The sequence below is a fragment of the Protopterus annectens genome, chromosome 5.part0, assembly GCF_019279795.1.
Source record: "Protopterus annectens isolate FY-2018-M chromosome 5.part0, PAN1.0, whole genome shotgun sequence".
NCBI classification, from domain to species: domain Eukaryota; kingdom Metazoa; phylum Chordata; order Ceratodontiformes; family Protopteridae; genus Protopterus; species Protopterus annectens.
This window is the reverse complement of record NC_056735.1, coordinates 1,175,848,008-1,175,872,995: the sequence shown is the minus strand read 5'-3', so window position 1 is coordinate 1,175,872,995 and position 24,988 is coordinate 1,175,848,008. Positions and strand designations below refer to the sequence as shown.

The following is a 24,988-nucleotide window of genomic DNA, read 5'->3' as shown; positions in this document are numbered from 1 at the left end:
GTCTCATTTCAAATACGTCGAACAGTTCTTTAGAGATACGTCTTTCCATAAGCAAGTCAAGTAAATTGCTCTGAAAGGTATTGACCATTGCATCTAATTCTCCTTTATTAATCTTTTTATAGGTGCTAACATCCTCCAGCATGTTCAACATTCTGTTCTTGTACCATAGAGAATCCATCACCACAATGGCTCCTCCATTATTAGCCGATTTGATGACAAGATCTTTGCACCCCTTGAGTTGAAAAAGTGCTCGTTTTTCATGAAAAGTAATATTATGAAATTGTCTCCCTTTACTAGGTTTCTCTCTTATCCTTTCAACTTCATTTTCACATAACTGTAGGAAGAGTTCCACTGTAGGGGAATTAACAGGTACAAATGTACTTGGTCATTTATAGAGTTCACATTAGCGTCTTTGTCTTTGCCAAATATTGATTTCAATGTGATACTTCTCCCAAATTGTTTTATGTCCATTACAAATTCATTAAGATCAGAATGCAGAGATGGAATCAAGGTCAAGCCTTTACTTAATATCTGCAATTGCTTTTGACTTGGGAGATAAATTCACAACCAAAATCTGATGGTTAGACCCTGCTTCATTGTACTTCAGAAATTACTTTTCTTTCTCTCCTGACTCTGAGACTTTGGATTTCTGTAAACATGCTGGTTCATAAAAAAATTGGAGCTGACATTTAAATGGTACATGGGTCAACCCATCTTTTGGTCTTGTCCCTATAGAGGTATTGGCAACCAGTTCATAATCATTGGCCAACAAGGTCTGTAGGGTAGTGGTGGGATGTATCTCCATTCTTTCTGCAATTATAGTACTACATTCATTCCTTTGTCTCTCAGACTTATTGCTACTATTTATCAAATTACTTGTCTCAGCCCACTGCTCATAACTTGTTTGAGACGTGGTGCTTTTACTGCTTTCACTACTAAAACTAGTTTTGCATTTATAAGCTGATTTATTCCATCGACTCACACCTTGGGCCATTCAAAAATGTGGCCTGTTTTAAAATCCTGAAAGTCAAGGGCCAATTTTCTAGTTTTTTGTTCTTTGAGTTTGTTGTCATATACACTCAAATTAAATTGCAGAGTTTTAATTTTTTGTAGGCTTAATTCAGCCAATTCCATATGCTCTAACTCCATTTGCTTTTGATTAATTATTTCAGCTGCATTAGCCTCTTCATGTTTGAAATATTCTATTTGTAAATGCATATACTTGAAGCTTATTTCTAGATTGATAGCTTGCAATTTGGCAAGCAAATCTGAAAAACTATTTCCGTAGCTAGGTAAGCACTTAACTCTCATTCCCCTTGAGATAACCTGATAGTAAAGGCTAGCTTCTAGATGGAAACACTGCCATTGCAGCCTCTTAAGATGGTATGCTGCATTTCCTACCTCTTTAAAAATGTTATTGAAGCTTTCTTCACTAATAATGTGAATAACAGGTTCTACTTCAGTACTTGCCAAGTTCAGTTTTAAAAGTGGATTTAAAGGCTCACCTAAGAACTCTGAAAAAGTCTTGTTCCTCATTCCTTCTTTTCGAGCACTTCCTAAGTCAATAGACAAACTATCTGCCATGTTCAGTTTAAGCAAGAAAAAAGTACAGTTCAATTAGGAACCCTGTTGAACTGCCAAAGGTAACTGAATGAAACAAGAAAAATGTGAGAAACAATCCTTGGTACACCTCCACGGCTTTAGCTGCACTCTTCTGAAGAACTTTTTAAAAAACTTCTAAAAACAACATTTTAATAGAAACAGTGGTTATAAGAATAGCCACAGTCAAACTTTAGCATGGAGAGCTATAGCAACAGATTAGCGCTTTCGGCAATGAGACTTCTTCAGATCATGATTTCTTCCTGCTCTCTAGCTGGAGTAAAAGTCAGAACCAACCAGTGAGGGCTAGGATAGGAGACACACCTATCCATTATCCAATTAGGAAATTAACCAATGGCTGGTTTCCTAATGGCCAGCCTCCTAGCTTGCACCAATAAATACTCGCCTATTCTTAAGGATTGGCTTGAGTGGTACCATGCTGTTCAGCCCTGGTAGCAAGCGCCCAGACACAAGTTTGACTTTTACAGTGCAGCAGGGCAATTTATATTGGACATCATCATTGCATGTTTGAGAGAAGATATTGGGAAGACTGTATGAAATGGATGTGTAGGCATGTGCTACTGTCAAAATATTTGTACTCTATGGGACTGTATTGCTGGCAGTAGGATACATAGTTATGCACACCCACTCACATCACACACACACACACACACACACACACACACACACACACCAGTTAACCACAGTGAGATTAGAACCTGTATCTAAGTACATCAGCAAGAGAACTCAGCACTTAACACATGTGCCACCACACAAGTCTGACTTTTACAATGCTGTAGGGCAATTTATAGTGGACAACATCATCATTGCATGTTTGAGCAATTTATTCCAACATTACACATATGGAGATACATATTGATACAGTCATCAGTCTAAATAAACATTTTATATGAACTTTTTAATATGAGTGCCTTTATTCTACTTTAAATGTGTGTTTACTTATCACAGCAGGGTTAAGCCGCATTGAGTGGAGGTAACCACACCATGCCATAGGATGTGAAGAGCCATTCAATGTCACTTGACATTGGTGCATGATGCCAAACTCTGTGCAAATGCAGAGGAAGGGCTTCATTGGGGATTTCTTATTTATGTGTGTGGTGTGTGATTCTATTTTTTGACCAGATTAAAGGTGTGAAAATGGGGTAGATAGGAAAGGGGTGAAATGTGGTGGGGTGGGCAAGTAGGGGGAAGAACAAAGGGAAAGCAATATAGGAATGTGGAGGAGGGAATTAGGAAAAAACATAGCTTTTCCCCTCTTCAGCAGTGTAAAATGAACATGGCTAGAATATTGGATGAATTTGGACTGTCACCTCAACAAAGATGGGTGACAACAATACAGTAATGTTGTATAGCCAATTGGACCAGATCAACCTTGCCACAAAGGCACATGTGCATGGTGGAGAGCTATGTATGGGATGATATTTGTTGGGGGGGGGCAGGTGCCCATTGTTAAATTTTTATTTCAGTAAGAGGAATTTTGGGTAAGGGACATAGGTATGTCAGGGTCAGGTAAGTAGGGTAGGTGAGGAAGCAAATGCAGACAGGGCAAACAAGACAAGAGACAGGGACAATGAGGGATACAACAGTTTGGGGGTCATCTTGATTGGGGATAGGGAGGGGACATTGGATACTCATGCCCGTCAAACATGGGGGCAGTGAGAATCTAGTCCTCACTCTCAGAAGTGTCATCACAGTCCCCCTCCTCAACTTGCTGTTGGAGTGCTTGATATTTTCTTTTTCCCAGAATTCTGATGAGCATCTTCTTTATCTGGCTGAGGCAGGCACCAATGGTACTTTCCATGACCTCATGCACCATGCCTGGCATCTCCTGGCGGGTGACAAAATCACTCTAATTTGCAAAATACCTTGAGAACCTGCATGCATATTTGCTCTGTGTATCTTTTTTGTTCCTAGAGACCCCTACCCAAACTAGTCCAAACCTTTTTCACAGGAAAAGTCAGTTTTCCTCTTTATTGTCCTTTTCATTTTCATCCAGTTTTTCTCAACTGATTTAGACAGAATGGAGAGAACTTTGGGATTTAAAAATACTGCCCAATGATACACAACCAATGTTTGATGTGTCTGAGGCTGATTCACCTGAATGCCCAGTGCAAGATATGAAAGCCCTTTGGGCCAAGATATTTAATTGATAGAAAACTAATACTTAAAGGCTTATCCCTGCCACCAACAGAGACTGCTGACTGTTGTCTCTTGGTAAAATATTAGAAAAAGTAGGGAGAATACAAAGAAGAAGGAGAGGGAGAAGACTCACTACTTTCTGTTTTCCATCTTCTAGAGTAGCCAAGCTGACCATGCAAGCTTCTGTTTCAGCTCACTCAGATGGAACCATTAATTTCTCGATCTGTGTCTGCAGACACCATTTTAATCTGATGGCTTCCTGAAATTAGGTCTGCCGGGTCCACCAAAGAGCCTAGTTTATATCACCTGGCATTGAATGGTGAGGGCCTTGGTGAAATATGATAGATACTGGAGTTCTCATCCCCCTGCTAGAGCATGCCCACTCACTTCACTTTCATTTGCTCCTTCCCTGGCACTCATCTTTGGGCTGGTGGCTTCAGAACCAAAGCCAGTCCCATTCTCCCTTTAGTGGTGCTGACTGCACATCATCCTTTGACACAGGTACAGAGTCTGATACACTCTGTCCCAAAACTTTAGTAGTAAAGTGTGTCTTGGGTCCATTATGGCTTTAAGCTCTTTACTGCTTGACATATCTGTTCCAATCCTAGTCACCCAGCCAGCAAGTTGTTCTGCATCAGGGACTCTAACATCAGTCTTATTGACCACCTGGCCTTTGGAGACAGATTGCTTGGATGGGGACTACCTTAATGCTATTGGTGTCAACATCAGCATTGAGTTCTTTGGGAGGATTAACTCTTTCCTGCTACACAGGGAAAGGATTCTCTTCCAGTTCCAGTTGTATCCTTATACCTCAAGTTTACCAGAAGACTTTGAAGCCTCTAACTTTTCTTCATAGCTCATAGACTAGTACTAGGTTAAGTGCTGTTGTGGGCCATTTAAAGCCTAGCCAATTACCCCCATGTGAATCAAACCCTGCACTTTGTGTCTGTAAGATAAATATTTTAATCATTATGTCACTCCCCCACCCCTCAAAGTTTTAACGTGCTTGATGCTGATGAGTATTCCAGGGCATCTACTGCTGCTGTGTCAGTAATGAAACTGGCTTGGTTCCTTTTTCAATGAAGGTAAGACAGACAATTTAAGTTGTCCATTATACAAGGAAGCTGTTTGCCTGATTTGCAGCCATGGTGTTCATGATGTTTAAAATGGGAGAAAATGGTTCACTGAGTGACTCAAAATTTTCAGTGCTTCTTTAAGGCAAATAAAATGTCCAATTCCTCCTTGGTTTCCTTTTTCATTAAGCAGCAGGGAACCTTCAAATAGGGTTCTAAAAAGCAATGGCAAGGAGGATCCAAAAAGAGGCCCTAAAAATTAGTCCTTACCAACACTATTATCTACCTGTTCGGGTTCTCCACCACCACCCTGGCAGCCTCTCAGTCTCTGAAGTTTTGTCTTGCCTTGTGGCACTAAATTGGGCCAGACAAATGGACTTTAAATTAATTAGGGAAGCACTTAGCAGAGGGAATCCCTTCATTCCAGGGATTCCCCCTTGCCTAGTGAACAGTCTCCTTGCTTCCTCTAATTTGTATCATATGTTTGCACCAGAAATAGAATTAATGCATTCCTGCCATTTGTTTCTATTTAAGGATTTTTCGGTATGAAAAAGGAAGGATCTTGGGTGGTGGATCTTTTTTCCTGAAGATTCCAACACTACCAGAGTACTAGGTGTTAAGGGAAGACTAAAAAACAAGGTGATCATTTTCAGACTAACCAACTTTCACCCATAAAAATGATAAAATTATGCTTAGCTCTTTTGTCTCGTACCACAGGACTTAATCAGAGCATAAGTTTAAAATCTTTTTGTCATTTTTCTTGGGAGATAAACTCTTGGCTAGGCTTGTAAGGGCCTCTGGGCCATTAGCTTAGTAACCTCCTATGATACCATAAATTAGTACCATCCATATATGACATACAATAAATTAATACGATACAAATAAAAATAATTTTACTTTTACATTAAGTATACTTTTTAACAACTACAAACTGTGACTGATTGTTCCGAGTAATACTTACAATATACATATATTGCACATATGCTTGATCAAATAATACAGAACTTAAGTTAACAGCATGGCATGTATGCCAATTTTTTGAAATTACAACATAACATTTTTAAATTATTTTATTATATGTTTGTTATCTGAAGGATGTGAACCCACAACATCTGAAAACACTATGACAATTGACTCTTACAACTGGCTTGAGCTACAGGCTGAAGCATGCATGCTTGCTTTTACAGTTAAGATATGGATACTTAATTTGCTATTAATGTATACTAGAGCAATACTTTAGATGAAATAATATTCTTTTGTGCTGCATCCATACCCCTTGCTCAGGATGGGTATCTCTGTTTGCTGCTATCTCCTAGGTGGCTGTAAAAGAAAAAGGGGAAAAAAGAGAAGAGCATTATGCATGCCAGTCTTGGCTAAATTCAGCTTTTCTATCTAATTTAAATTATCTTTATCTGTATACTTACACAGCTGTGGGATGTGAGCAATCCTAAACTCATCCAGCCACTGATTGAGTTGTTCCTGCTTGGCTCTTTTCAGGTCATTATAATTGTGCCCTGATTGCTTTCCAATGTGTGGAATGCCAGTTGCACTGCAGACAGCCTTGGTAAGACTATTCCAAGCCTCAGATTTGTATTGAGACCCAGTAAAGTCCCCCTACAGTAGTCTACAACTTTGGTTCTTTACAAGGAGTCCAATTAATAGTCTGGATTCCTGTACATCCCCTCTTTGAGCCCTAAATTGGGCACCTTCCCTTTTAGCTCCTGCCATGTCCATACAGATCCAACAGCGACAGTGTGAGTCCTCCTGCCAATTAGAGATTTCACTTTTTACAGCTACTACACAAACATAAACCACCATGCCAACCGTATTTGCAAGGAGTTAAGCAGAGAAGAAGGCAGCTTATGAACTAGGAAGGGTAATGTGACAGTTGGCATTAGTTTCTGATTTGGATACTGCTGTAATTGTTAATTGATTTAACTTTGCCGACATCTATTAGGGGTATAAATTTTATGACCTGACAGATTTTTTGTGAGGCTTTACACACTGATAAGAGTAATTTGTACAATGTGGGATTCAAACCCATGTAAAATAGTCAAAACGTATTCTTCTACATAGGTGCTTTTTCATTTTTAACAAAGAACAAGTGCTTGTCAGACATTCTCATTAATTATATATACACATGACGTATGTTTGTGACCTGACCTGACTGACAAGGTCCTGGTTTATACATTCATGTGTGCATGACTATCACTGATGTATGAAGTCTATCCAAGGCCAGAAAATACAATTATAATTACAGAAATATAATTGTCAGTATACCCTCAGTCACACATATAATTCATATGAGCTCTAGTGCTATACATAGCTATTATTTACAATTATGTTTACATTGTTCTTTGTTTTTTAAAAGTGAATGGACGACATTAGTAAAATTGGGAGTGAGCTAATTTAGAACTCTGGCTCTCCTGTAGTGTGAGCATTAACTTATACCAGTTGCCAATGGGAAGGTTAGGCTACAACTGTATTTTTTACAGTCATTACTATGCAAAGTGGTCATTGCAACTGAGACCTTGTTTATCAGACCTGATTATTATTTACACATACACATTAAAGAGTAACATGTTTAGGCATGTGTGCGTGTGTGTGGCATGAAAGTTCAGAAAATAAATGTTTAATTGTAGAACCATAGTTCTACTGATACACACAGTGACACATGTAATATATATCTGATACCCTGTATATGCTCAATTTACCTGCTCAATATAGTTATTTCTATTTGTAATTATTTTCTAATGTTAATTTTTATTCATAGTAAACTGGACCAGCAGTAATAAAACTGTAGACTTTGTTGTATTAGAACCCAGGTTCACCTGTATTATAGCCCTTACCTTACGCCTGCTGCCACAGGAACAACTAAGCCGCAGCTTTATATTTTCACATTGATTACTATGCATGTGTGCTGACCACCACACAATGCCATGTAAAGTGTTTGTGTGGTGGCAAACAACACACAACAGAATGTTTCTATTTTAAAATTGACAGGTGTCTCCTTAGTGTCTGCAGGTGTTATGGACCATTGCACAACACCACTTAGTGGGTTTGTGCAATGATAAGCCAAATATGCAACAATGTATCCTTTTTGAAGTTCACAAGTGTCTGCCTATTGTCTGCATTTATTCTGGACCTGCATGTGTTGTGGAAGCTTACTGACCATTGCACAACAGCACTTAGTGACATTGCGTGATGCAAAGCAAAAAATGTAACAAAGTATCCTTTTTGAAATTGACAATGTCTTCTTGTCGTCTGGGCCTTTAGACTGTGTCAACACTAAGGTAAGAGACGTGCAAACATGACATGCAAAGCTAAACATGCATTATTGTTCTAACAGGTGTTTATTATGTTTCAGCATTAAAAGATAAATGTGGGACTTGAAACACAATTTAAAGATACTTTATACTGTATGCTTCATCATGTTTACCATGTGTGCTACATACACTTGATTCACAGCTGCAATTTATGTAGTCTTTATCATACAACTAACTTAACATTACATTTTAATGTATTTATCCATTTTGCAGTGTTTGCACTAAGCCTTGCACCATGCAAATATTAATATTATAAAAAAAATACATAATAAATGTTAACACACATTACAGATTTCTACACAACTCTGGATTTGAACTGTCAGACTACTGAATGAACTTACAAACCACAGTAATTTACGATTATTGTTTGCACCAGTGCAGCTCTGTCTTCTGTTTATATTGGGTTCATTCTTCTCTTATCTGTGCTGTACTCTCAGACATGCAGTCTATAGGGCATGTTGTATCATTGTCCTTAAAATGCATGACAGTTACATGACAGAAAAATACTGTTTTCATTAAAGGAAGCAGCGTTTGGCTTTTAGTACTCAGAAACTGAGAAATGTGTGCTGTTCACTTCCATTTCAAAACTTGCTACAGTTACTTCTACACTTTGTAAGTCTATCCTGACTGACACACCAACTGCAGGTAGAGTCTGAAATCCTTCTTCCTCCCACTAATCATTCACAGTTGCAATCCATTAGCAACAAACACTGATGTAATGCCTACACAGTGTTTACATCTGCTACACAAAGCCAAAAGTTTGGGATTCAACAATTCTTATGAGATCACACCTCATTTGTATCTTCCCTGTGCTCACAGTCCTGAATCTAAACCATAAGAAGGTAACTGTGTAGCTAGGGAACTTGAAGCTGAGGGGACTTGTATATTTGTATATTTGTAGAACACAGAGGACTTGATTTATCTGCACAGAAGGCCTTCGACGTTGTTAAGATATGCTTGTTTTTTTCAAGTACGTTTGACTTAACATGTTCTAGCCAAACTTTTATATATATGCATTAGGAGATTAAACTTTTTTTCTGTATGTGTATTATAGTTTACTCTTGGCATAGGCATACCTCTGAACTGTACCGGATTCCTCTGTATTTCTAGGTTTTGGGCTCAAAATAATAGGGTGCCACAAATTCCCGATTGGCCTCTTTAAATCCGGATTTTGTTTTCATTTTTATTTTAATTTTTTATGCTCATGCGCTTATGTTATCACACACTACCAGCATATCCCTTGGCAGTTTTATGCCACTTCTGAAATACATTTTTGTTTTGAATGCATACTATAGTACGTTCAATGGCTATAAACTAATTCTATATTTACACAAATCAGTGGTTATTATATTTGTCAAATAATGTGACACCTTATTTTTCAGAAAATACACATCAATGCAAACCCTCTCATTTTATCACATCTATACCAAACTGCATAGCAAGCCATCCCCTTGTAGCCTGTGTCTGTTTAATAATCCCTGTGTAAAAACATAATGTTATTTGTGTGATGGTATATGTTTGGGCATCATTCTTGTATACTCGTCTGTACTCACTTTGAGTTCTTGCAGAACTGTCTGCAGGTCACCTAACACTGTTTGGCTCCTTGACTGGCAAAGAGCCTCACTGTTATTAACAGTTGTCTCACTCTCAGCTTGTAAAATCTCTTTTAAGTGATGATAAGTAGTTGGCCAATGCTTTTTGAAAGAGTCGAGCATGTGCGTGGAGATCGCCTTGTGGGGCACATTACACTGCCCTTCTGGAACCTGGAATCTACCTGCTACCATAATAAGCATAATAATAGCAGAAGAAGTTACACTATACATTAATGTCTGTAAAAAATGTTAAAATAAAAAGGCCATGCTCGTCACACACAACAATACATCCCCCTTAAACCAGCTTTCGACCTCTGCTCTGATTCTGGCACCTTGGCGTTTCATAAAAATCTACTGCCAATTATTAGCGGACCGGAGTTCTGCTGTGGCGACCCCTTACCGGGAAAAAGCTGAAGGATAAACAACAGCATGCTTTATTTGAAGAGATGTAAGTGTACCAACTTGCAAATATGTAGATCATGTAAATGTTTACAAGTTCTATATTGTGTTCAGTCCAGTGTTGTGCATACTGTTTTGCCTTTTCTTACATTTTGAGTTGCAAGTGCTACATCATTTTGTCCTTTATAGTACTGGGAGCTGTACATCACTTTAAAACTGTATTTGTTCTACTTGTTCCTTTTTTGGACAGTTAATGTCTTGCAAAGTTTACTCAGAATCCCAATAGTGGGAGTCTTTGGTGAACACAGGTTTGTCAGTTAAGCAAGACAGTCAGTGTACACATGCTAGAAGTGTGGTAGGGCAGAAAGTAGAATGCAAAATGTTTTACGTACCTATTGCCTACTACTTCCCTTAAGATTTTTTGTTAATACCGTAAAGGGACTTTAAATGGTGTTTTTCAGTGAATGTATATTTTCAGAGTTAATGTTAAACTGGGGAACATTTTCACAATTATTTCAATGTTGTATCCCAGAATTCCAATGGAGTGGGCATAGTTGCATTATTATACATGCACATTTTATGTTAATTAGTGTCCAGATTTTTGGCCAGTTGTACCTACTTTTCATGGGCCTTTGTACAGATTTTTGGTGTCTCCAGGCTGAGTGGCATAGGCATAGGCATTTTTGGCGTGCATTGACTTTCACAGATAGACAGCCTTATTAACTGTCATTGCAAGTGTTAATGTTAAAACTGGTTACCTTACAGACTTTTCTATCTTATTCCATGGCAATGTAAAGTACTATATTGTCAATGACACAGGGGTGTTATGCTTCTAAGATGGCCCATAGACACCACCAGGGGAGTGCTGACCACAGTGAGGGTGATTAGCAATCATATACATTGACTTTTGTGCTTTAAATGTGTACACATTTTGTGAGAATTGTGTTGAAAGCATTCATAACAGGTGAATTATGTGTTATTCCTTGTATTATACAATTGTCCTTTTCTTGTTATTTTGGGGGTGGGAGAATCAAGTACTATTTCTGTGATGCCACAGCAAAAGTTGGGTTTCAAAAGTTTTGCTCTTGCAATTGTTTAGTCATCCTGGTATTTCGATGGTAAACAGTACAGTTGGTATTTCTTGTTTTGGACTAAGCATTGGTTTGTGTATGACATTATATCACACACCTTATACTTAGGATCTGCCATTCATTTGTGTTCTTAGACATTTATTGTCATATCCTATGATCAGCACTTACCTTGATAGTCCAGCAGTTACAAGTGTTTGACTTCAGGTCTGAGTCTGTGCATTGTTAGCAGTACACAGCCATTCCATGGGTGAGCAATGGTTGTAAGTTTTACCTGGCATCAATGTTACTGTATGTATGTTAATGGGATGCAGGTTTACCCCCTTAGGTGGTGAGTACATGTGTTATCTGTTGCATCTTGGCCAGGGCAAGGGCATATTGTGCAAGCCTATGTCTACCTACACCCACAGCGGGCACTGGATACCCTTGTGACTCCTAACCTGTGTGTGGCTGTGGTGACCTTGCCAGTGGTGGTGGGATGTTTATCCCTTCCCCTTGGTGTTCCTGCTGTAGCTGTTTTCTAAGAATAATATTATGAAGAATAGCACAGACAGTGGAGATTTCAGCACAAGTATGGGGATTGTACTGCAGGGCTCCCCTGATGTATATAGGCACTGGAACTGTGACTTCAGAGAGCAAACACACACTATGTGATACTTCTTGTTTGAGCATGTGCCTCATTATAGCATTCTTTGGTGTGTGTGTGTGTGTGTGTGTGTGTGTGTGTGTGTGTGTGTGTGTGTGTGTGTGTGTGTGTGTGAGTGTGTGTGTGTGTGTGTTTGTATATTTCTGATGGGTTTCATCAGCCACCCTGCATCCCCCAGTAAATCAGCCTGTAGGATATCACTCCATGGATATGACCCCTGGAAACCTGCGATAGAGCTGGGAGTTGTGCCAGATATGTGAGTCATGGTAACTAACAGAGTTGCTAGCACACACATTCAGGATGATTTCCTTAGCATTACACATGACCTGGCAATTAATGGAGTGGAAGCCCTTTCTTTCTGTTTATGTACACCCTTCCCTGTTCCCCGGATGTTACTTTGATTTCAATATGTGTGCAGTCTATGGAACCTAGGACTTCAGGGAAGTGTACTATGCGGTGGGAATCCTAAATAGTTGTAGCTCTGTCCTCGGGTGTATGGGGAAACTGTATATAATCACTGGCATGTTGCAGCATAACAATCAGGAATTGATGCAGGATCCTGAATGCTGATGCCTGTAACACCCCCAATACAACCCCTGTTGGCATCTGAAAGTTTCCTGTAGCTAATTTATTTTAGTTATTTTATTTAACATTTCTTTACTGGGAAGGTCTGACTTGGAAGGAGTCAATTTTCAGTGGAGGCCTGGGAAGAAACACTCCAGATGTGGGAGGAAACTGGATCACCTGGAGAAAACTCACATAAATGCAGGGAGGACATACAGACTTTGCACAGAAGGCACTGCAGCTGAGAATTGAACCAGAGAACCTCTTGCTGTGAGGCAACAATGCAAACCGCTGCACCACTGTGCCTAATATTCTAAGTGGTATACATACCTTAGTCTCCACAGGTATTGGTTCCCCTCAGTTTGCCCTTGCTGTCAGTTGTGGACAACAGAGGTTGCAGAGTTCCTGTAGTGTGTCTCTATCTACCATGTAGTGCTCTACAATTTCCACCTCATGCAGAACATGGAAAGTTTAACACGGTCTAATCACCCTTCTCCTTCTTGGCCAAGACTTTTTAGCAGCTTTAGCAATGTAGATGTAGGCCTGTTGCACATACACATGTATAAGAGCAACTGCAGCCCCCAACATTGTTTTTGTGCACAGAAGTTTCTGTGGCTGTATTCCAGTAGGTTTTGGAATTCACAGGGAAAACCTACACTGAGTCTATATGATTGCTTTATAGCTTGTTGAATAGATCTTTCATCTTAGATTGGTTGATTAGCACACAGTTCAGATGTTTATGCAGTAATTAGCTTGTCACAATGTTTTCCATGTTTGTGTGGCTCTACACACTGTGCAGATCCACTTACTAAATCCAAAATGGAGCGCTACCATTGTGCTTATTATGCCCCGACATGCACATGGTCTTAGTGGACCGTGTAGCCTTTATCGAATCTGCACCATAATTTATTTGCAACTTCAGACCTACTTTTGCAGGGCCATAGGTCCTGTGCATTCAGCTGCTGATACTCTCTACAGAGAGTATGATTTGCATACCAAATTGCTCCCCTTCAATTATATAAAGTAGTATAATGTTGCCTCTTTTTAAGAATTCCATATTTATATACTGGCAGTGAGATTATATTAGATTTGCATACCACTGTATTGTATATTGGGTGACTTTGCTTTGTTCCTTTTTATTGGAAACACAGTTTTTAATTAGTGATATTGTTATTTGATGTAAAACATATGGTTGTCTCATGTAGTCACTGATGTGTGTCTAAAATGACAAGCTACAGTTTAAATGTTGTAATACATTTCTGAGTCATTCTAACATAAAGCCACTTGTGAAGAGAAAGGTGATTTACAACTCTTCAGTCATATTTACATGGCAGCATAATCTACACTTTTATGAAGTATGTACGTGCAGGGGCCAGACGTAAGATGGTACCATAGATGGAAGATGAACTTAAACCATCCAGAACACAATCTGGGTTGTTGTGCAACAGCTTCAATGTAATTACTTATTCTTGAGTCCCCTGTATTTTATGAAACATTCGTCCAACTGGCTATAGCTGTGTTGTAAGCTTTATAGTTCTTATAATTACACATGTGTGTTGTGCACACAGTCATACAGTGCTCACAAATGTGTATGTGGGAAAAAGAAGTGCATCAGGTGGAAGCTGAACCTAGACTACCCATAAGACCATTCAGAATTTGTCTGTCAGCTGTATCATGCTAAAATCTTGAATATTACAGTCCTCCCAAACCACATTACTTTTCTGCACATACACAGCACAGTGGCCCTACAAAAATATATCACTATTACCACACAGACCTGTGGTATGCATTTTTATGTACTATGCTCAAACCCACAAGGGAAGGAGTTAAATGCCACAGTGTGCAGTTTAATGCATACCCTTATACTTTCATTTTGAACCCACTGTTTCCAGGCCGTAGCACTGCTGCCAGAATGCTGAGATGTATGTTAGTTTCATGATTGCATAGCAAGTTTAATTCACAAGTTTGTAAGATCCAGACCGCATGGCATGTCATCACATTCAGAATTGTGTTTTTGACTCCTAGTAGTCCAGCTTTTAAATGTTTTATATGACCTGTACTTTTGTAGCTTGTTATCACATTTACTTACAGATCTAGTCCAGTCACTTTTGCTAATGATCGGAAAAGATGTGACAGCTTAGTGTCATGTTGCAGAATTTATGTATCCTTATACTTTAAATATCCGGCCACTTTATTAACCATCATTTGGCCAAATCCATTGTTTAATAAAATCTGACACAAAACATTTAAAATGTAATGCCAAGCTATGCCGATGTGTACTGTGGCTGTTTACATTAACAGGGTTAATTATTTCTAGCACATTTTTTTTCTGTTGCACAGTTTACTCCCTCACCATCCTAGCTGCAAGATGTTCCCTGGCTAGTGGTTTCCATATGGAAATCCATGTGTATCCCATTATAATTACATAATATGTATAAACTTAACCATCTCTCTCCATACTAGGAGTAGCACTTGTCCTTCTGACATAAGTAACATAGGTTTATAGAAGTTTATAAAAGAGTCACCGTCTATGCAGTAAATGTCTGTGAACCTCATTCTGTCACTTTAGTGAATGTCATGCCACTCTTCTTCCATTTTTATATAATTTCCACAGTCATCAAGGAACATCTGGTGAGCACCTTTATCTCTAAATCAAAAACAAACATATCCAAGTCAGTTTTCTGTTTCATCCGAGTCACATTTTAACATAAAAGTTAATTCTGAACAGTGAGAAAATTTAAGTCACACTAGCTGGCTAACAAAATAAAGCAGAAAAGTAATATTCTAGCAGTTTGCAAATGTATGTGTTTGCTTGGGCATGCGTGTGTATACATAGCATTATCAAACAGTTTCTCCATAAAAAAGTATTGTTCATTTTATTACATTTTGCTAACGTAGGGACCTCTCAAAATAACTCCCAGGCTCAGAGAATATACATTTATCTACCATTCAACCTTACAATGTGTATAGAGGTACAAGCATGATATAAACTGAGGATATAAATTGAGGAATACTTAAACTACTACTTGGTTGAAATGTACTGAAATAGATATTTTTGTCATTTATTGATTCATACGTTTTGTTTCACTGCTTAATGGAAGCAAATGTTCAAAACTACAAATTTAAAATGCACTGTAATAAACATTGCTTTATTTAACAAATAATACATTATATCTGGAAAGTGAATCAAATAACATATGCATTTATGCCTGGCCTTAATGATTTTTTAGGGAGGCCCATGAATTGAAAACATCCCAGGCACCAAGGTACACTTGACCTGCCATTGACCGGGTGTATTTTCAGAGAATGTGAACTTAAAGGGAAGAGAAGTTTACTGTTTCTCATGCAAAATCTGTTTTCAGTGTGCAACTGTTTTGTTTAGCAAATGGCTATCAATGTTTGTGCTCTAAACTTACAAAGCAGTGTTAGAAGTACAACAGGCAGCAAACTCGCCTTTTATACAGATGGATGTGAGTTGTATTCCTACACCATGTAAATGGACTGCTGACACTGCAGTGCAGTACAAGGGGTTGCTGAACTACTGAGTTTGTTTTCCTTTGGGTGAGATGTTAAACTGAAGACCCATCTGTCTGCATTGGTGGCAAGTGCTGTGAGATCTTTTACATCCACCTGAGCTATATAAAAGAATAGGGGAAGTTCCCCAATTCCCTGGACAAATATGCCCTATTAATATAAATACAACCAAGGGTCACCCCTGAAAAGAGGCTACTAACTTAGTGAGACTAACCTGGTCAACAAAGGGTACATGAATGACAAGTTTTAAATTAAATCCAGATCTCTCTTTTCATTTCAAAAGAAAAAGAAGAAAATAGTGTGCATGCTGACAGTTTTGGACAGTGTTTATGATAACTGGGGGGGAGGGCGAGACAAGTAATGGGACACCGGAATGGCTGCTGGGGGTGGAGGTGGGGGGCTGTTGGTCTATTACCCTGCCTAGGGCCCCATTTGACCATGACCCAACTCTGTTTATTGCACAGACGCAATATGCCTAGTGCTATCAGTCTGATTATAGAAGGGACAAAAGCTGACTGAGATTCCATATTGGCTGGTGCAGAAGAAGGGGTATGAGAAAACATGGCAGCACAATAACATAATATGGCTAAAGGAGAAAAGAGTACGCTGTGACCACTGTAGGAGTCATAAGTACAAATAAAATGTGAAAGTGACAGAGGTATTTAAGATCAATAAGAAAATCATTTTTCAAATGTCAAATTTAAATAAAAAAGCTTTACTCATTAGGTTAGGGAAACAATCAGCAGCAGACAGTCTAACCCAATGGATCTCTGTGCAGTAACTGTCATAGCTACAGATAATTTAAATGAGTGGTTTTAAATGTGGTAACTGTAAAGCAAATAGTTTCAGTGTACTATTAATATAGTAGTGAGTGAAGTAATAAACGTATATCACAAAGGTAACCCTGCACTCTGTAGGGCAGTACTGTAGAGCAGTAGCTCTAAATGCCAAAGTACTATAGTGCTTGGTAGTAAGCAACACCAATGAGCAAAACGTTCACTCAGTAACACAGAAATATGTTAATTTATTTTTGTATTACCTAGTATCAGTAAGAGGCAACACTGCAGATACTGCCAATGGTGAGCAACAGTACCAAGGCAACCTAGCACAACAGTGTAATATTGTTTAAATTCAGTAACTCATATGACAGTAGCCCTGTGCAGATGATATTGGAATGCATAAATTCTCTGACAGTATTCTAGGATCCATTCAGTGATTCACTGAGTGCCTAATCCCAAAATGGAAAAAGTAAAAAAATAGGCACTAAATATAAATAAATAAATAAATTAATTAATTAAAAATTAAAAAAAAAAAACTTGCACAGTTTAGATGCAGTGCTAACCAAAAAGTTAACTGTGTAGCTGGAATATAGCCAAAGAATATTCTAGAATTTGTGGGTAATATTTGTTTATTAAACTTTTCCAGAAAAGAAAAAAGAATTAGGAGAGTAACACTTTCAACATAGTGTAATAAAAACCTTTCCTGAAAAAATAAAATCCTTTTGCAAACGTCAGTCTAAACCAAAATGTGTGTGTACTATGAAGAGAAAGCATAAATACACAATAAGTTAAGTGAAATACACTTGATTTTATGTATTTGTGTGGCGCCATGATTGGTTTGTACTTATAATTGTGCATCTCTCTCCTGTGTACCTAACAGAATGATGTCTGTCTCCTGCAAACAGTGTAGGCATGTTAATATTCCACTGAGATGTGTATATAATGTAGCTTGTTCTGAATGTATGAACTTGTACATTTTGATTGCTTGTAGCACAGGATAGAATGTCTCACAGGCTTGATGTAAAAAAGTAGATGTCCCACAGAACAGCTGTATGATGTCAGAGTTAGACAGATATGGTGTCCTGCAGACTAGGTACCCAAAAGGGTTAGTGTTTCACAGGGTAGATATACTATGAGGCTTGTATCCTGCCAGATAGATAGCCCACATGATGCATATAATACAAGATAGTTATCCCACAGACTGTCTCAAATAGTAGATGTGTCACAGGAAACATGTCCTACAAGGTAGATGTGCCAAAGAGTAGGTGTCTCATAAGCTTGGTGCCACAAAAGGCAGGTACTCTGCATGGTAGGTATACCACGGAAGCTACCAGCAATGATTTACAGCCTAGCAGCTATTACTGTGATGTACAAGTTCAATGTACCACACTAACCAAAGTGTAAAGTACTAGGAAGGTGTCCCTTATGCACCAGAACTGTTATATACATTCTAGATGTTCCACATTAGCCCTACAAAATGTGGTATTTAAAGATACACAAATAATGAGATTGACATGGCAGAATTTAGTTGTAGACTGTGCAACACATACAAAATACACGACTATTTGGGAAGTCTGATAGAGGCTACACTAGTTCTGTTAAAAGTACTGATGTAAGCATTACATCTCCCTTTTCCAGAAGCGAAAGTTCCTGACTCTTACACTAGATATACTTAATTTTATATGTATACCATGTGTGCTGTGCATGGTTGACATTTTAGCAGCAGCATATACCAAAATGGGGACCTGATATACTGTATGTAGAAACTGAATGGAAAGCCATTTTTTTAAGCTGTTAGGAGAAGCTGCCAACTTGAATATTAAAGTATGTAGAACTGTTATCCTGGATAAGGAAGTTGTGAACTGTTTTCTTGCCTAAAAAATGAAATGTGTTAAAATTGTGAGCACTACTTATTACACTGGAAAAGCCTAGCAACAGTCGAATTGTTGTTAACTCTGTTGATTCAGTGCTACTTTCCTACCTTTTTTTGGCAGTCATGTCTGATATGATATCAATAGTCCTCAAATGTCCTTTGCGAGGTACATGCTGAAAGGGGCATTATACTCGATGATGGGCCTGATAAGGGAGGAATACAGGGAAGTTATGACTTCTTCTTCCTGGAAGAAATACCCTTAATAATGAGGTGAGCCATGTAGAAAGCTTTCTGTACAATGTAGGCAACATGGTGGTCAAAAGTTAGATTACTGTCAACTTGGGTGACCAGGTCCCTCACAACTGCTTGTTTGCTTAGGACATTGTTATTAATGTGGTAATTTGTGGGATGTCACCCTCCCCAAAGGGGATGGTGATGCATTTTTTTGGAATTCAGTTTGAGGCCTTGTTTCTGGCACCAGTCATTTGTCTATGTGAGACCCTCTTGTAGTAGGTCTACATCACTAGGGGAGTTGATGACAGTGCCCAACTTGCAGTCATCTGCAAACTTGGTCAGCCATAGACCTCTAGTTTTGGCTTGTACCTCAGAGAAGGATATCTCAAACAGCAGGGTCTCCAAGACCAATCCCTGGGGTACGCCACTTGTTATGGGTGTACTGTTTGAGGTAGCTACCCCTATTTTGACTGAGTGAGTTCTGTCAGTGAGCCAGTTAGCTACCCATCTGGTCACATATGGATTTATGCCAAACTGGGATAGTTTATCTATTATGCCCAAGTGGGGATTAGTGTTAAAGGCCTTGGCCAGGTCAAGGTAGGTGGTGTGTACCATCTTCCCCTCATCCATGGCTTTGGTGACTGACTCAAAGAAGTCTACTAAATTTAACAGGCATGCTCTCCCCTTGACAAAACCAAGCTGTGTGGGATAAAGCTTTTGAAAGTTGCAGATGTCCTTGTTAATGTAGTCCATGATAATGCATTCCATGGCCTTGCAAATCAGGTTAGTTAGGCTGATGGGTCTATAATTGCCTGAATCTGTGGATGCTCCACCTTTGTGCAGAGGGATGACAGTGGCCATCCTCCACTCAACTGGGCCGAAACCAGTACTCAGGCTTAGAATAGGGTGCCTAATGGTGCTATGAGTGTAGGATGTAGCCTGGGATGTTATCAGGTCCCACGGAAGCTGTGATTTTAGCCTTTGAGAGAGCAATAATGACTTGTCCCCTAGAGATAAGGGATGGGGGGTGATGGGGATATCCTGGATTACTGATGGGGGGGACAGACAGGTGAAGTTTTCACTGAACCTGTCTGCCAGCAGGTTGGCTATATCCAAGGCATTTGTGTATGTGGTGTCCTTGACCATCAGTTCTGAGCAGATTTGGGTGTTTCCCCTTAGATTGTGGTCATATGTGTAGAAGGCCTTATAATTGTCTTTAGTAGATGTGGCCAATTTGGACTCAAATTAGCTTTGGAGGATTTCACTAATACCCCTATTTGCCTGTTTAAGCCAAGGAGAGATTGGTTCTAATTTGGCACCTGTTACTTCAAGGTCCTGGAAAGCATTTTTTTCCTTTTGTTGTATTTATAGCCTATGTCCACCAGACAGGTTTACTCTTCCTTGAGGAGGAGGATTTTGTCCTGCCAGGTATTGCTGAATCCATGCATTTATATAAATGGCCGTATAGTACTTTGGTTAGGTTTGGACATTAGTGCCAGTTCCTACACTTGGGGAGGGGGCTGTGAAGCTGTTTAAACCTTTCCTCAGAAGGTTATTATCAGCTTTGGAGAGTTTTTTCTGTTTAACCCTAGATGGGGGGGGGGGAGATGGTGACTTTGAAGGTGATCATTTTGTGGTCTGATCTTACCAGGGATGATGACACTGTGGGGATGCTGCAGCGGTTTCCTGTGTTGGTTAGTACCAAGTCCAAGATTTTGTCACCTCTTTTGGGGTGTCAACCAGCTGGTCCAAGGCATTGACATTGATGAAGTCAAGGAATCTTTGAGCATTTGTTTTCTGGCTTGAGTAGGTCTTCCTGTCAATGGTTGGGTAGTTAAAAGCACCCAGGATAAGAGTGTAGGATTGAATCTTAATACATTTGAGGAGGTCCAGATAGGTGGCGTGGGTGTCCTGAGTCAACGTTGGGGGGCCTGTAATTAACTAAGATTTGAATAGGGGTCTTGTCAACCGTTAACTGCACCTGGAGGATCACCTGTGCATCATACTTTTTGACCAGCCTGGAGATGTGTATATCTTTAATATATATTGAAACAACTCCTCCTTTGGCTTTGCTGCCCTCAGTTTGGTGTCTGTATGTATGATAGGATGAGTAACTAGGTAAGGCTAGGATGCTCTCTGCAGCTTTGTACCAGGTATCTGTGACTGTACAAATGCCAGCATCTTCCAGGGTTAAGAATGCTTGCAATGGGTGCAGTTCCATGTTTAGACTCCTAGCAGTTAGCAGCATGACCTTTAATTTGCATTTAGATGAGATTCTCATGTTGGTAGTTTTCACCTCAAGGCATTACCTAAAAAAAGACACTATGGGGAAGACAAGAGCCTTTGCCAGAAGTCTGAAACTCAAGGGAGACAGACGCAGGCCATCTCTGGCAAAGCATCGTGGTCTGTCAATCATGTATTCCCAGGCTAACAGGTATGGGATCCCCTTAGAATGACACCAGAAACTAAGTCAGTTGTTAAAGTCAATAATTTTTTTGTTTGTATTGAGGCATCATTCTGGGTGACGGTAGAATGCTGCTTAAGGCTAGTGACATACCTGACTGGAACACATATTCTCTGAGCTCGATCATGTCTCTCTTCATATAGTCCAGGGAGGTACATCTCAAGTCATTCACTCCAACATGGACTATGACAGAGTCATAGCAGTATGTAGCAGCTTACCTTGATGACATAGTTTTTCTCCATGGTGGCTGAGAAAATCATCTCCTTGAGGTCCAAGCCATCCTAAATTCTTTATATCAAACTAAATCAACAACCAACCCAGCTAAATGTATATTGGGTATGACCAAAACATGATATTTCGACAATGTGATAGGAGGAGAGGTAGTAAAGCCACTTTTATTATGTATTTATTTATCCTTTGTTGGCTGGGTTAGTCCTATTAGGCTAGCTGGTTCTTTTCACGAGAGACCTTTGGTGATATAGTACTAGCGGAAATTTACTCAGGGCATTGGGAAACTTATCCTACTTTTTCAATAGGTGACATGGGATCTTTTACATCCACTTGAACAAGACCAGCTCAAGCAGATGGGACCTCGGATTTAATTTCTAATCTGAAGGGAAGGTAGAAGTTATACTATCAAAATACATGTCAAAGCTTTTTCTTTGGATTTGCCAACTACTGCCACATGTTTATTCTGAATTTTCAACTATAGCATACACCCCAAATGACATTACCAAGGGTGGCTACCCACTAAATGTTAAATGGACAAACATGACAACCCAGACATTCCAGACGCTGTAAATATATGGTGTATTGGAACCCATGTTTTCAGCCTTGGATGTCTCCAAGAAGTTAATAGTATTCACAGATACTTCCAAGGTGGGCATAGGAACAGTATTAGCACAAACAATTGAGGGAGGGCAGAAGTCAAGGAACATGGTTTTGTGAACATGTGGGTAACTTGCAGTATGCACAGTCTGAAAATTTTAAAACTAATGTGGATCTGGAAGTTTTTAAGAGGGACTCATTTCAGCAGATGGGTAGCTCAGAGACTGTGGTGTTTGTATTTTGCACTGTGATTATTTTATGCTCTATTTGGCTGAATCATGATTAGTTTGTTATTAAATTAGTTTGTTATTACTGACAGCCAGTGTGGTCATTATAATGCTGCAGGGACTGACACTCATGGTGGGCGCCACCTCATAGTTCTTTACAGACAATAAGACATTTTATAATCTCAGGGCTTCGTATGATCTTTGGTGTCCAAACAATGGCTTTGAAGAGTGACTGCTTCATTAGCAAAATGACCACATAAATCATATCAAGAAAAAAATATATATTTTTTTCCTTTTGTTGAAGAAAGATAATAGTTAATGGTGTTGACATTTAAAACTAACATCTATTCAATATTATAATAAACGTTTGTGAAGAGAAAATGAAAGAAGGCAGTCAAAACTTGTCTGCTAATGTTTATTTTCCATTTCTAGATCATTCTCAAAGATTTATGGTTAAAACTTTAATTCTAAATCTATTTTATAAAGTGCATTTTTGTTACACTTGTGAAGTAGAATGCTTGCATTTTTCTTTGTGGTACCTTTGATGTTATACTAATTCTAGTTAATATTATTTCCAGGTAATTGAGATCAAGTTTGAGAAGTTTGATGTGGAGAGAGACAACTACTGCAGATATGACTTTGTTGCTGTATTTAATGGTGGTGAAATCAACGATGCGAAAAGAATTGGGAAATTCTGTGGTGACAGTCCCCCAGAGTAAGAAATGCGAAAAACAATTCTTTGTTTCAGTGTTCAGAAAAAAGTATCAGTATTTTAACATTAAATACCCAAATGAAGAGACAGATTGTTGCAGTGTATATATCCCTGTCTTCAGTCACCCGGGATGCTAGCATGACACTGTCGTTTTTGCTTTTCTGTGCTGCCATGTTATACTTGGAAAAGATAGATGGATATTTTCTTTTCAAGCTTATTATAGTCTTTAGAAGTGCAGACATATACATATGTTAATTATTTGTACATTACAGTAAAACTATAAGCACTTTCATTGAATCTTGAGACAGAAGGGGATGTCATGACTGCAACTGTTGTAGAATCCTACAGTTGTCTTCAATAGAGGAACAACTGCTTCAAGCAGTAGGCCAAGAAATGTCCAGTTTTATAAGATCTTTGGCAAGGTAATCAATAAGCAGCTTTAGCATTTGGCAACTTTGCTTCAGCTTTTTTTTCCTGTATGCAGTCTAGTTTTATTTGATTCTTTGTTTGACTGTCAAAGAGTCAAAGTATAGTCAAGCAGTGATGAGTAAGTAAGTTTGTCCACCTAGAAAAAAGTAAACCTACTTAAAAATGAGTAAGTATGGCTTCAAATTTTACATATACAAGGGTTACCCATAACACATTCATGGGTATTATACATATTTATTTATTTACTTATTTACCTTTTGTTAACCGGGTTAGTCCAATTCGGTCAAGGGCCCATTTTCAGTGGAGACCCGAGGAGAAAAGCTCCAAAAATACAATGTAAAGAGTAAGATAAACATGCATGATAAAAGTACAATGTAAAAACATACTATATATAAAAAATGCATATCACGATAAAAAGTGAAATATGAGTAAAAAGTTGCACAAAAATAAGAAAATAAATTGACTGATGAAAACAATGAAGGATACAGGCTCCTAGAAATATATGATGTTAATACATGATGGAGAAGGAAGTGAAATTAAAATGCAGCTGTACTAACAATGACAGTTTGATTACAAGTCAAAAACAGATAACTGTATGAAAATAAAGAATATGAGTACTATATCAAATAATAGGGAAGTTTTGCTAGAGGGATAATATTTGAGAAAGATAATTCTATGAGATGGAGGCCTTGCAAGTAGTGGGTAAAGAAAGGAGATGTAAGATATAGGAAAGGATGTACCAAAGAAATAGAAAAAAAGGGGTTAGCAGGAGTATATGAGGTGGAAGGAGGGTGGTAAAGTTAGAAAAGAGTAGGAAGAATTAAGGAGGAGAAGAGTAGTGGTGATCAGGGGAAAGGAGAAGGGGGTAGAGGTGGCAGAGGGTAGAAGTTATAAGAGTGCACAAAGAGGTTGTTAAGGTTTCACAGGATTAGTAAGTATATTGAAAGTAAGGAGGGAAAATACTTTTGAAACAGATTGCCAGAGTTTAGGTTGGGTGATGGCAGGCATGCCTCTCAACTGTACAGATTTTTGCAGAATGTCCAGATATTTGCTTCATATTTTGGTCTGTTCCTCCAAAAATTTTGGTTTTCTGGCAAATCATTGGCAATGCATTGAGAATTGAAGTAAAAAATAATGACAAGCATTTGAGTTTCAGACATCATACACTTTAGAAAATGCACATTAATGCAAAACCTGTTATTCGATCAACTTTCTATGTTTGTAAGAGCTATATTTAAAAATGACCCCTATTTTTAGGCCTTTGTCCCCCCATTATTTATGGCTTTGTCCAAATTTCTTGCTCTAAGAGGTTGAGAGATATGATGGCAGGTGCATGAAGGGGAGTTGGCAGAGTAGGTTTTTAGTTCTTTTTTGAAGAGGGGGGATGACTGGATAAGTCATAGGATATTGGGAGTTTGTTCCAGGTTTGTGCTATGGAGAATTTGTAAAGTAATTTGCCTA

General features: G+C 38.7%; 1 protein-coding gene across 1 annotated transcript in view; it reads left to right on the top strand.

Annotated features, from left to right (window-relative positions):
- PCOLCE2 (procollagen C-endopeptidase enhancer 2) overlaps positions 1-24,988 on the top strand; it is an 815,974-nt gene that overhangs the window by 558,209 nt on the left and 232,777 nt on the right. The window contains exon 5 of the mRNA XM_044071023.1: positions 22,965-23,101. Within this exon, the coding sequence (XP_043926958.1) occupies positions 22,965-23,101 (137 nt within the window). The remainder of the gene's footprint in view (positions 1-22,964; positions 23,102-24,988) is intronic.